This window comes from Dendropsophus ebraccatus, chromosome 1, assembly GCF_027789765.1.
Source record: "Dendropsophus ebraccatus isolate aDenEbr1 chromosome 1, aDenEbr1.pat, whole genome shotgun sequence".
Taxonomy (NCBI): domain Eukaryota; kingdom Metazoa; phylum Chordata; class Amphibia; order Anura; family Hylidae; genus Dendropsophus; species Dendropsophus ebraccatus.
In genome coordinates, this window is record NC_091454.1 from 134,201,462 (window position 1) to 134,213,835 (window position 12,374).

The window sequence follows — 12,374 nt, forward strand, 5'->3', positions numbered from 1 at the left end:
TCTAATTAGCTGGGCCCAAACATAAATCAGGAGACAGCAACAAACGCAGAAATTATTTTTGGATTGATTTATGATAATCTAAGTGCATCATTTAGATGTAGATGGCTGCAATATCATTGCAGAATTAACCCATTTATTAATCCTGCTGGAAGGGTCAAAAGTCTGGCTGTATGACTGAGATCTGTAGACACATGTGGTTAGCCACATGTCATTGCTTATTTAGGTAATTGTGTTTAATTTTATAAGTATGAAATGTGATGGAAACCAAAGCAGAATACTATTATACTATCATATTGTTTTTTAAATCCTATTTATGTCCAATAAAGATATCCAGAGTTACATAGCAAAGTGCACTGGTTTGGGGCTTTTGTGGACAGATGTTATCTAAAAGGGGTACTCCAGAAAGAAAATAAATTGTTTTTATTTGTTAAATTACTTTGTAACATAAACTGAGATTTTTTTTTTTTTTTTTTTTTGGGGGGGGGGAGTTCCAGCTGTTCACATTTGAATAGTGGTGACTGAAGAAGTTAAAGGGGTACTCAGGCGGGGGGCTATTTTGGGATCTGGCCGGGGAGGAGGTGGCTGAGGGCAACGACGTCCACTCACCTCCCTGGTTCCAGCAGCGGGTCCTGTATCGCGGCGCTCTGGTCCGGCCGCTTCCTGGTGTCTGACACGGGCTCGAGACGTGACGTCTCAAGTCCGCTCAGCCTGTCAGTGTCACTGACTGGCTGAGCAGACTTGAGACGTCACGTCTTGAGCCCGTGTCAGACACCAGGAAGCAGCCAGGGACCGGAGTGCCGCGATACGAGACCCGCTGCTGGAACCTGGAAGGTGAGTGGACGTTGTTTCCCTCAGCCACCTCCTACCCAGCCAGATCCCAAAATAGCCCCCCCCCCCCGTCGGAGTACCCCTTTAAATGGAGCCCTAGGGAGTCCCACTGCAGGTAATGCAGCAGCTGATAAGTACTGGAAGGCTTGAGATTTTTAAAAAGAAATAATTTCCAAACCCGAATAACTTTTTGAGACCAGTTGAAAAAAAATTCTATTTTACATCCTTTTACAGGCGCTTTAAATAATGTGTTAAATAATATGTTCACACAACGTATAATTTCGTAAAAGTACGTCCGTTGTTGCCGTATATAACTTTTATATAACTTTACTAAAATAAATAATTTTTTCTTTATATAGCATCAGAAAGGGGTGACATGGGCCAGGCAGGATCCCACCGTCTCATCAGACAGCTGCGCCAAACAGTGTGGGTTTTCAAAATATCAAGACATCACCGTAGGCAAATAAACTAAGCCCAATAAGGAGTACTGGATCGGTGGCACTAGAAGTGTCGGGGGATTAACCTGATGAGTGTAGCCTCATTTGTCTTTATTTAATTACTTCAATGGTGCATTTACACAAACAGATTTATCTGACAGATTTGTGAAGCCAAAGCCAGGAACAGACTATAAACAGGGAACAGGTCATACAGGAATAATTGAGATTTCTCCTCTTTTCAAATTCATTCCTGGCTTTGGCTTCCAAAATCTGTTAGATCAATCTCTCTGTGTAAAGGCACCCCTAGTGTTGGGCACAATTTTTAGTAACTTGGAAAGCCCTTTATAATAGCTACAAGAAAAAAAAAACTGATCAGAATGAATTTAGTAAAAAAGTGAATACAAGTGACAGAAGTCATGAGATACAACCAACCCATTAATAATTTCTGCATATTAAGCTATTCAGTGCATTACAGGTTTAATATAAAAATTGACTGGTGTATAAATAATGAATGCGTCTGAGCAATCAGATTTGCAAGTCAATGCAGAAACGCATGTTGATTAACAATCTCACAGAAGCTATGAAGCACATTGCTTGTCTTAATCAGAGACCCAAAGTATTCCTGGGTACATTAAAAGTTTTTCTTTATCAGAGAATTTCACTAATAATAATGTTTAATATAATGATCTGACAAAATGACTAAATTAAACTGCAAAGTAGGTAATGCACGCCAACAGGATTAGACTGCCATATAAAGTGCCACAAAGTCATATAAAGTTTCCACAGGCTATTATCACATTACTTCCTCTCCCATTGGACAGAATTCTAATGTTATAATACAGTATGTACAGTCATTTCTAGTTATGCAGTCCTGTAATGTAATCAATAAAGGGGTACTCCGGAGAGGAAAAAAAATATGTTTTTAAATCAATTGGCATCAGACAGACAGTAAATCATTAATATTTAAAGAAAAATCTCAAGTCTTCATGTACTTCTCAGCTTCTATATGTCCTGCAGGAAGTGGTGTATTCTATCTGACAGTGCTCTCTGCTGCCACCTCTGTCCCTATAACAAACTGTCCAGAGCAGGAGAGGTTTTCTAGGATTTCAGCAAGGATTTGCTGCTGCTCTGGACAGTACCTGTCATGGAAAGAGGTGGCAGCAGTGAGCACTGTGTCAGACTGGAAAGAATACATCACTTCCTGCAGGACATACAGCAGCTCATAAGTAGTGGATTGTTAATCCAGAGTGCCACTTGAAATTTCCTGCACCAGGAAGTATAGTTGCACCATGGTGCTGGTAAGGGGGTATAGAGAGAAGTCACAACCAGGGGTCACTATACCAGGCAGCCCCTAGCTATCAGTAGCTTTGGTGGTGCCACCAATAGCCGCCATGGAGTGATCCTCTGTGACAGCTGCCTAACCATAATAATATAGACAAAAAAGAAAATGGAGACAGCGCTCCATGGCGAGGGTCAACCAGATAAAACGAAGAGGAGGAAAAAACAAGGTAACCCTCACCTGGTAAGGTAGTGCTAGCTAGGAGGTACAACACTCAGAAGCACATGTGAGACAGACCGCAGCCACTCCCGATATCCTCTAGGGATCAATAGAGCAACGATTCCTCCAACCACAAACACACGGGTGTGAGGGCGCAGGTCCAACAAAAAAATAATAAAATTAAAAAATATGTATAAAATATATGTATAAAATTTATTAAAAGACAACGCGTTTCGGAACCGCTCCGGTTCCTTTCTCAAGAGTCATGAGACTCTTGAGAAAGGAACCGGAGCGGTTCCGAAACGTGTTGAGTATTTTAATAAATGGTTCCCCTGCACCAGGTTAGATAAAGCCCCCCCCATGGACAAGGGCCATAAGGGCATTTATAAAACCATTCAAGGGCCATACAACAATATTGCAGCCCACATGGCACCCCTGTGGCATAGCCTAGGTTGGCAGCATCCAGTGCCCCCCTCTCAGATAACCCTCGTATTTTAGGTTTTTTTTTTTTTTTTTTTTTTTTTAATTCTGAATTTTATTAAAATTTTCACATTTTATGTAACAAAAAGCGCTACCAGCGTCTCGCAGGACGTAAAGGGACATATAGGAAACAATAAACAAAGAGCAACCAAACACGGCTCCCATAAAGTGTCAAAGTGATATACAACGAACCTCAATTGTGTGGTAGGGAGTGAGCTAGCGCTCAACCGAACAGCAAAGTGGGGGAAAGGGGGGAAAGAGAGAGGGTAAGGTAAGCGAGCAAGTAGACAGGACGGTCGGGAAGTGAACAGGGATGGCACGCGGTTCCTCACTGAGTCAGCAATGATCTGTATTCCGCGGACTCGGTAAACTGGTCCCAATAGTACCATGTTTTAAAGAACCGGGCATTTTTGTCGTGGATCTGCGCTGTCAGGTCTTCCATGTGTTTGATGTCCTCCACTTTCCGTATCCACATCGCCAGGCTAGGCGGGTCCTGTTGACGCCACAAGGCAGGTATACAAGCCCGGGCGGCGTTGACCAAGTGTCGAAGGACTGAGGAACGGTAACTCCTTTGAGGGATGTCGGACACATGTAAGAGGAAAAAGGCAGGAGAGAAAGGAAGAGGGTAATCCGTAAAGGTGGAGGCTATGCGTCACACCTCTCTCCAGAAATGCACTATTATGGGGCAGCTCCAGAATGTATGCAGAAGAGATCCCTCCTCTCCACAATTCCTCCAGCACAACGGGGACACTTCAGGGAAGATTCGATGAAGACGGGTGGGGACCCGGTACCAACGGGATAGGAGCTTATAGCCCGCCTCCTGGATGCGAGAGGAGATCGAGGAAGAGTGCGTACATGAGAGTATACGGTCCACCTGTGCGGCGGTGAGGGATGTGTCCAGATCCTCCTCCCACGCTGTGAGAAAGGGGGGTGGCGACTGGTCCGGGGGGGGAACCCAACATGGCGTACAAAAATGGAGAGAGAGTGTCGGTAAGGGCCGGATCCCAAGCAGAGGGATTCAAATTGGGTAAGTGAACGGGCAAAGCAGGAGGGCAGCGGGAGAGTAAGGAGGAAATGATGGAGTTGGAGAGCTCTCCAGAACCCAAGAGGAGAGGGGTCCGACAGGGCACTGAGGTCAGAGAGCGTGGGCCACGCCGAGCCCCTGAGAAAGAATTGGGCTCGAACGCATCCAGCCCGTGACCAGGTGCGGAAGCCAGCGTCTTCCATCTCGGGGCGGAAGGAGGGGTTACCCAGAATCGGAAACAGGGGCGAGGGGTGTGGGGCCAGGAAGCCAGAGGAGAGGTGTTTGTGACAGACTCGGAGCGTCGGGGCGATAGTGGGGTGAGTGCCTACCAGGCGTGCAGAATCTGGCCGCCAAGGCGCTGCAAGCAAGGATAGTGGGGCCATCGCCATTTCCAAGTCCACCCAAAGCTTGGAGGAGGAGTGGCGGTGCCAGTCTATTACTCTGGTCAGATGTGTGGCCACGTAATATTGGTAGAGATTAGGCAGCCCTAATCCCCCCCTTGATTTCGGGCGACACAGGACTGTCCTTGCTAGCCGCGGTGGCTTGTGCGCCCACACGAATTTGGTCAGGAGCGAGGTGAGTTGCCTGAAGTATGACAAGGGCACCGCGACCGGGAGGGCCTGGAATAGGTACAGGAGACGGGGTAGGACATTCATTTTGAAAATCGCGCATCGGCCGAACCAGGAGAAGGTGCCCCTGTGCCACCTCAGCAAGTCCCTCTCTATCGACTGAAGCATAGGCGGGAAGTTCGTCTTGTAGAGGTCGGATGGGGAGGGTGTGAGCTGGATCCCCAAATACTTAAGGGAGGAATGGGACCAACGGAAGGGGAAAGACGCCGCTAGGGAGGAGACCGCCGCCGCCGGAAGGGTAATATTGAGCGCCTCAGATTTCTGGAGGTTAATCTTGTAATTTGAGAGGGCTTGATAGCTAGATAACTCCGACAACAGGTTGGGGAGGGAGACATTGGGTTGGGAAAGGAAGAACAGGAGGTCGTCCGCGTAGGCGGCGACTCTGTGTTCCCTCGGCCCCACCTGCACCCCTGAAATATCCGGGTTACGCCTCACGTGTCTAAGGAAGGGCTCCAGAGTCAGGATAAAGATGAGCGGGGATAGGGGGCAGCCCTGCCTTGTTCCGTTGGAGATGGGGAAGGATGTGGATAGAAGGCCATTGACCGATACCTGAGCCGAGGGGTGTGAGTACAGGGAGCCTATCCACTCGAGCATGTGAGGGCCGAGGCCGATATGCCGGAGTGTGGCAAAGAGGAACGGCCAGCCTACGCGGTCAAAGGCCTTCTCCGCATCCGTGGACAAGAGCATGGCAGGGAGGGTAGAGGAGTGCATCCGGTGAATGATATTTATGGCCCTAATGGAGTTGTCGCGGGCCTCCCGCATGGGCATAAATCCCACCTGATCTGGGTGGATTATGGCTTGGAGGAGGGGAGTAAGGCGGGCCGCCAGGATCTTTGAAAAGAATTTAAGGTCCAGATTGAGGAGGGAGATGGGACGGTAATTTTGGCAGAGCGAGGGGTCTTTACCATCTTTCGGGATAACTGAAATGTGTGCGCAGAGGGCATCCAGGGGGAGGGGGGAGCCAGTGGACACGGAGTTAAAAGCGGACAGGAAGTGGTCCCGGAGGAGGGAGCCAAAGGTCTTATAGTAGGGCAAGGTAAAGCCGTCCGGCCCCGGGGCCTTACCCGACGGGGATGTCTTAAGGGCCCAATCCCATTCCGACACCGTGATGGGGGATTCGAGTGAGGTGGCATCCTCCTCAGTCAGCGTCGGTAACCCCGAGTCTGTCAAGTATGAGGCAATGGCCCCATGGAGAGACGGGGGGTCCGAGGGAGTCGTGGGGGTGGACAGGCCATATAGAGAGGTGTAGTATTCCCGGAAGGAGTCTGCTATTTGGGAGGACAGGGTTCGTTTCACGCCAGGGGGGGAAGTTACATGGGGAATGAAGGAGCGAGCTCGCTGTTGTCGCAGGGCCCGAGCTAATGTCTTGCCTGGCTTATTGCCGAACTCAAAATAGTGACGGCGACAATGCGCCAGAGAGGCCTTGGCATTCGCGAATGTGAGGTCTCTAAGCTTCCCTCGCAAGTCCGCTAGCTCCGAACCTGCGACAAGATCCAAGGTCGTTTTGTGTCGTTTATCTAGATCCGCGATTCGCGCGAGCAGTGACAGTATTTTGGCCGATCTTTCTTTTTTTAAGCGGGATGCAAGCTTAATAAACGTGCCCCTTATGAAGCATTTGTGAGCTTCCCACACTATCAGCGGGGAGGAATCCGGCGACGTATTGTTAGAGAAGTAAGAGGTGAGGTCAGCCTGGACCTCCGCCAAGACCCCCGAGTCCCTCAATAGGGTCTCATTCAGGCGCCACCGCCAGCTACGTGGTCGGGGGGGGGAGAAAGATAAAGAGAGAGTGATGAGCGCGTGATCCGAAAAGGAGATGGGATCTATGGAGGCTGCCGTCACACAGTCCAGACTGGCATGGGATACAAAGAGGTAGTCAATGCGGGAATACACGTTATGTGGGTGCGAGAAGAAGGTGTAGTCCTTGTCACGGGGGTGGAGCAGTCGCCAAGAGTCCATCAACTGGTGGGAGTGAAGAAGTTGCTTTGCCCGTCGTAAGGAAGAGAAAGAGAGGGCAGAGCGGCCCGAGGAACAATCTAGAAGAGGATCGAGAGCCATGTTGAGGTCCCCCCCGAAGACAATCATCCCCTCTAAAAAGTCCTCAACTTCAGAGAGGCATCGTTCCAGGAAGGCGGACTGACCTACATTCGGGAGATAAACTGTGCCAAAAGTGCACAGAACACCTGCCATTTTCCCCCTAACAAAGAGGGACCGACCCTCAGCATCCGACCTCTGGTCTATGAATTCCCATGGGGCCGAGCGAGCGAGCAAGATCGCCACGCCTTTCGTCTTGGAGTCCGGAGAGCAACTGTGATATACATCCGGAAAGTGGTGATCGGACAACCTCTGAATTTGATCCCCCCTGAAGTGGGTCTCCTGAATGAAGGCCACCGAGGCCTTCTTGGCCCAGAGAAGGCGTAGGAGAGAGGAACGCTTCTCTGAAATGTTCAGACCTTGAGCGTTGAGTGACAAACAGAGCACTGTTGACATGACTCAGTGAGGAGCAGACCTGCGTAGGCGAAGAGAGAGGGAGGGAGGGAGGGGCCCCCGAACCACGGGGGAGGAAGGGACAGGAATGAGAAGAGCAAAGCGGGAGGTGGGGGGGAAGGAGACGAAAGAGGGGGGGGGGGTTATGAGGCAAAAGCCTCTCAAGCAGTAGGGGGGCGGGGGTCTTAAGGACCGCCGTCCAGGAAACCTATGCAGAAAAAGGGGGGAACCACAGGGATACGCGGAAGAGCAGGCCAGGGGACCCAGTCCGGGCCCTCAGATCGGTAACAGTCTTTTGTGGGGCAATCCGTCACGGGAGACAGAGGTAAGTGGAGAGACGGAAGAGGAAGAAGAGAGATAGGCAAAGTTTGAGGTCGGTTGAACGCCATAGGCGGTAGCGCACGAGGGCTAGAGAGCACACCCGCCCACCTTCCTAGCGGAAAGACCCATACCCACCAGAGTCCCCAGAAAGAGACACAGGAGTACACATCGAAATGCAGACGTAGCCCTACAGGCTCAGGAACTAGAAAACATATACAAAAAATTAAGGAGGAGAGGGGGGGGGAAGGAGGGAGAGGGGAGGGGAGAGAAGGAGAGGGGGGGGGGAAGGAGGGGGGGAGGGGAAGGGAAGGGGGGGGAGGAGGGAGGAGGAGGGGGGGGAGAGGGGGGAGGGGGGAGGGGAGGAAAGAAGGGTGGGTGTATATCGGTGTAGGGGAAGAAAGAAAAGGGGAGGAGTGGGGGGGGGAATAAGGGGGGAGAGTAATCAGGGAGATGGGCATGGAGGCACTTGGTAAGGGAGGGGAGGCGAGGGAGGGAGGGAAGTGAGGGCAGATAGGGGGGGAGGGAGAGGGACTAGGAGTAGGCAGGGGCAGGCAAAGGTAACACAACAGTGGCAATAAAAATGACAGTAACGGTAACAATAACACTCACCCCCACAACCATTGGTGGAGTCCATTCTGTCCATCCAGCTAGGAAGTCTTATCCCTTCCCCAATCCCGAGGGATGGGTGGGTAGGTGAGGAAAGGGCGGAGGGCGGCGATAGGCTCCTTGAGGGGCTTCCAATCAGTGACTCCGTACCTCGGAGCTTCGGAGGGGAGGGGGGGGGGAGTGGGGACCTCTTGGGAGGGGAGAGGGAGGGGAGGGAGGAGAAGAAGGACTGGGAGGGACCGGGTAGGTCCTCGGCGGGGAGGGGGAGCGAACGCGGGGGGGGGGGGAGGGGCCGGGGGGGGAGAGGGGGTTGGCTCCACGGCCCATAGGGGAAACTACGTCATGACCGCGTAGGCCAAGAGTCACGAACAGTCCTACTTAGCTTGTGGAAGTATCAGGGTCCCCGAACTCCACCAATGCACTGCAACAGGCAGTGACCTCTTCCAACAGGGACACCGCGGCAGCGTCTCCAGACCCAGCCGGGGAGAAGGGCGCCTACGATGGCGGGATCGGGTCTCTGCGGGGGTCCAGTGGGCGGTCTGGCAGGAGGTGTTGATCCCGATGGCGAGGAGAGCGGGGGGGATCCCCGCGAAGAGGAGAGCGGGATCTGTGCGGACCAGGCCGCGGGGAGCGTGTGGCGACTCCAGCGGGTGGGGGTGGAAGTTCCGGGGCCGTCCAATCCGGCAGGTGCAATGAGGTCAGGCCAAGCAGCTCCAATGCGCCCGGCAGGTCTTTCGGTGTACGCAGTAGATAGGTGGTCCCGGCATGCCGTATGATTAGATGAAATGGGTACCCCCATCTATAGGAGGCCCCAGAGTCCTTGATGGCGTCCAGGAGGGGACGCAGCATACGGCGCATGGCTAAGGTGCGCCGGGAAAGATCCGGAAGGAGAGTGATCTCTGCCCCCTCAAATTCCATCGGGCCACGCTCCCATGCCCTCTGCATGATCGCCTCCTTCTGTTGGTAATAGTGCACCCGGCACAGCACATCACGGGGGCGGTTCCTATCAGGCGGACGCGACCCAGCTACTCTATGGGTACGGTCCAACTCAATGTGGGTATCTGTGGGGTCCCCTAGGTACCGGTTGAGGATAAATTTAACCGCTCGGGTAAGGCGGTCCGGTCCAATGTCCTCGGGCAGCCCGCGGATCTTCACGTTATTGCGGCGACCCCGATTCTCGAGGTCGTCCACGTGGGCAATCAGATCCCGCAACAGCAAATCATGAGAGTCTAGGCGGGGGGTTATGGAGGCCAGCGACTGGTCCGTGGCATCCTGCCTAGCTTCCAGCTCGGACACTGCCGCTGTGACCGAGGAGAGGGACGCCTTGAGCTCCGCCATATCACCGGCGCGGCGTTCCTCCATACGCGCCAGCTGCGAGGCAAGCTCATCTCTGGTGGGAAGGGCCTGAAGCAGGGACCTTACCTCAGCGAGCAGGGCAGCCGAGGCCGACGAGTCCAGCGGGTGGTGCTCGGTGGCTGCCGATGGTGATGGCGACATGTCGTCACTCTGCGGGGTGCGGAGGACAGCGGGCAGCGGCTGGCTTAACTCCGGGAACGCAGGAGGAGCAGTCTTCTGTGTGGCGCGGCGGGTGGCAGGCGCGGCGGCCATCTTGGAGTGCTGTGGAGAGGACGGGGACACGCTCGGTGCTGCCCGGACAAATCGGTCTATGGAGTGGCGGGGATTGACCGGCTTGGTAGCGGGTGTCTTCCTGCCCCCGGTGGGCATAACGCTGAGGCGATGGTGAGGGGTAAGTCCCGGTAATGTAGCGCGGGGCCCGGAGCTGCGGTCAGGCACGTCTTCACCCGGCCATGCTCAAGCCCCTCGTATTTTAGTTAACCCCATTATGCCCCCAGTATTGCGGTTAACCCCTCTCCCGGGTACTCCTTGTATAATATCCCCTCCTGGTGACATCACACTCAAGGGAGAGGATACACTCTAGCATCTACCATAATAGATGGCCCATCTCCCCCACAAACTACCCCTAATACTCGGAGTCCCTTCTGCCGTACGTACAATACGTACTACGCTACGGAATGTACGTACAGGAAAAGACGTGCGCCACTCCGTAGTACAGGAGCAAGGAGTCCTTGCTGCTGCCGTACGTACATTACGTACTACGCTACGGAATGTACGTACAGGAGAAGAGATTTTTCAGCGGACTCCCTGCACCTGTACACTAGTGAGTGGTGAAGCGTGCATTGTGCGCGTCACCCCACCGCGGGCTGCATTAGAACATCACGGGGCCGGCAGGACATTCCTCTTATCCCACAGGCATTCCTAATCCAAACCTCAATAATATAGACCCCCATCCGCTCCTCACTAGGGTGCCGAACAGAAAGCAAGAAGTGAGGGAAAGATACGTGACCGGAGGAGGCCAGCACCTATACTGTACTAGCCTGCACCCTGTGTATGCAGACACCACACGCTATCATTCCCATATTATCAGAGCGGAGCACTACATCCCGCACACACATAACACCAGCACTACAATTCCCACGGTGCATTGCGCGCAGACCCGCCCCAGCTTCTGGTCACCTAGTAACTAGTGTGTACACAACATGGCGGCCGATAGCGGCGCATCCCGTCTCCCAGCAGCAGCAGCACAGTGAAGAGCGAAGGAAAGGCTGTACCGGAGGGCCGGGGCTGCGGGCCAGTAACATGGCTGTGGTGGCGCTCAGTCCTCTGTTTCAGGAAGACTTCTCCCATCCCAGACCTCCAGATGTCGGGGCAGAGCAGCGAGCCTGGGGTGTCGGCAGCCGGGGGACTCCCAGTCCTGACTACTGTGCAGACCCCAGGGAGTCTGACAGTGACAGCAGTGAGCAGGAGGACAACATGGAGGTAAGAGGATATCTGTGCTGCCAGGCTGTGCCAGCTACTACCATCAGCCTGCCAGCGGCACGACAACTCCCAGCATGTGAGAATGCTGACCCTTGTAGTTTCCTAACAACTCCTCATTACTGTAGACTAGCAGACAGTAGGGGATCAGGAGACATACACGGGAAAGAATGTCACGCTCTGCAGGTATTCATAGGGTTACGTCTTCAGCACACCTGTGGCAAATCCGCACATGAAGGGCCAGATAGCTTATGGTACTTTTACACAGAGCGATAATTCACCCGATCACACGATTTAGAATGAACAATGTTTTTTTCATAACGATCAGCGTTTACACGGAACGATACATCGTACGGAAAAATCGTTTTGCGATCACTTAAGCCTATCTCATACATAGGTGAAATCGTTGAAAGACTGTTTACACGGAACGATCTGCAAATTTTTGGCGAACGATCAACGACGATTTGAGAAGTTGTTGAAAGATTTCGTGCTCGTCGCTTGATCGTTCGCTGCGTTTACACGTACGATTATCGTTCGAATTGGACCGTTATCGTGCAAATTCGAACGATAAATCGTTCCGTGTAAAACCACCATTAGACTGTCCAAGACACAAATCTGAGAATTCTCCCTGCCTTATAGATGCTGCAGTCTCACTAATCACAGCATCTATAGGGTTAACTGCTGCAATTTGGGCTTGACTGGGGCCTAAGTAGTCACAGCCGGTACCCAACTATCACTAACAGGTGTGACCTGCCGCGGATGGCACGTGTACAGCTTCTGCGCCTGCTTCATCCGAGGACGCAACTGTATGTCCATACATTAATGTGCTCAGGTCGTCAAGTATAGAATATGTGTACATAGGGGCTCATTTATTGCGGAGGGAGGGGGGGGGGTATCTTTTTTTTTTTTTTTTTTTGTGCAACTTTTTTTTTTTTTTTTCATAATTTGTGTCAAATTTGCTGAAACGGTAACCGTTAATGAGATAAAAAAAAAAAACAAGAGTCCATCAAGTTCAACCCATAACCCTACTGTGTTGATCCAGAGGAAGGCAAACACTTTAGATACCAATTTCCCCCATTACAGAGAGAAAAATTAGATGATGACTCCAATATAGAAACCAGCACAAATCCCTGGATAAACCTTCTATAACATGTAATCTAGAACCTATATCTTGTAATATTATATTTTTTTAAATGTGTCACAAAAATATGCCGCACACTCTGGAGTAATGT

General features: G+C 52.0%; 1 protein-coding gene across 1 annotated transcript in view; it reads left to right on the forward strand.

The window, feature by feature from the left end:
- Positions 1–10,473: 10,473 nt before the first annotated feature.
- Positions 10,474–12,374, forward strand: part of LRGUK (leucine rich repeats and guanylate kinase domain containing) — a 49,691-nt gene continuing 47,790 nt past the window's right edge. Inside the window, exon 1 of the mRNA XM_069956216.1 lies at positions 10,474–11,145. Coding sequence (XP_069812317.1) covers positions 10,717–11,145 — 429 coding nt within the window. The 5' untranslated portion in view covers positions 10,474–10,716. The remainder of the gene's footprint in view (positions 11,146–12,374) is intronic.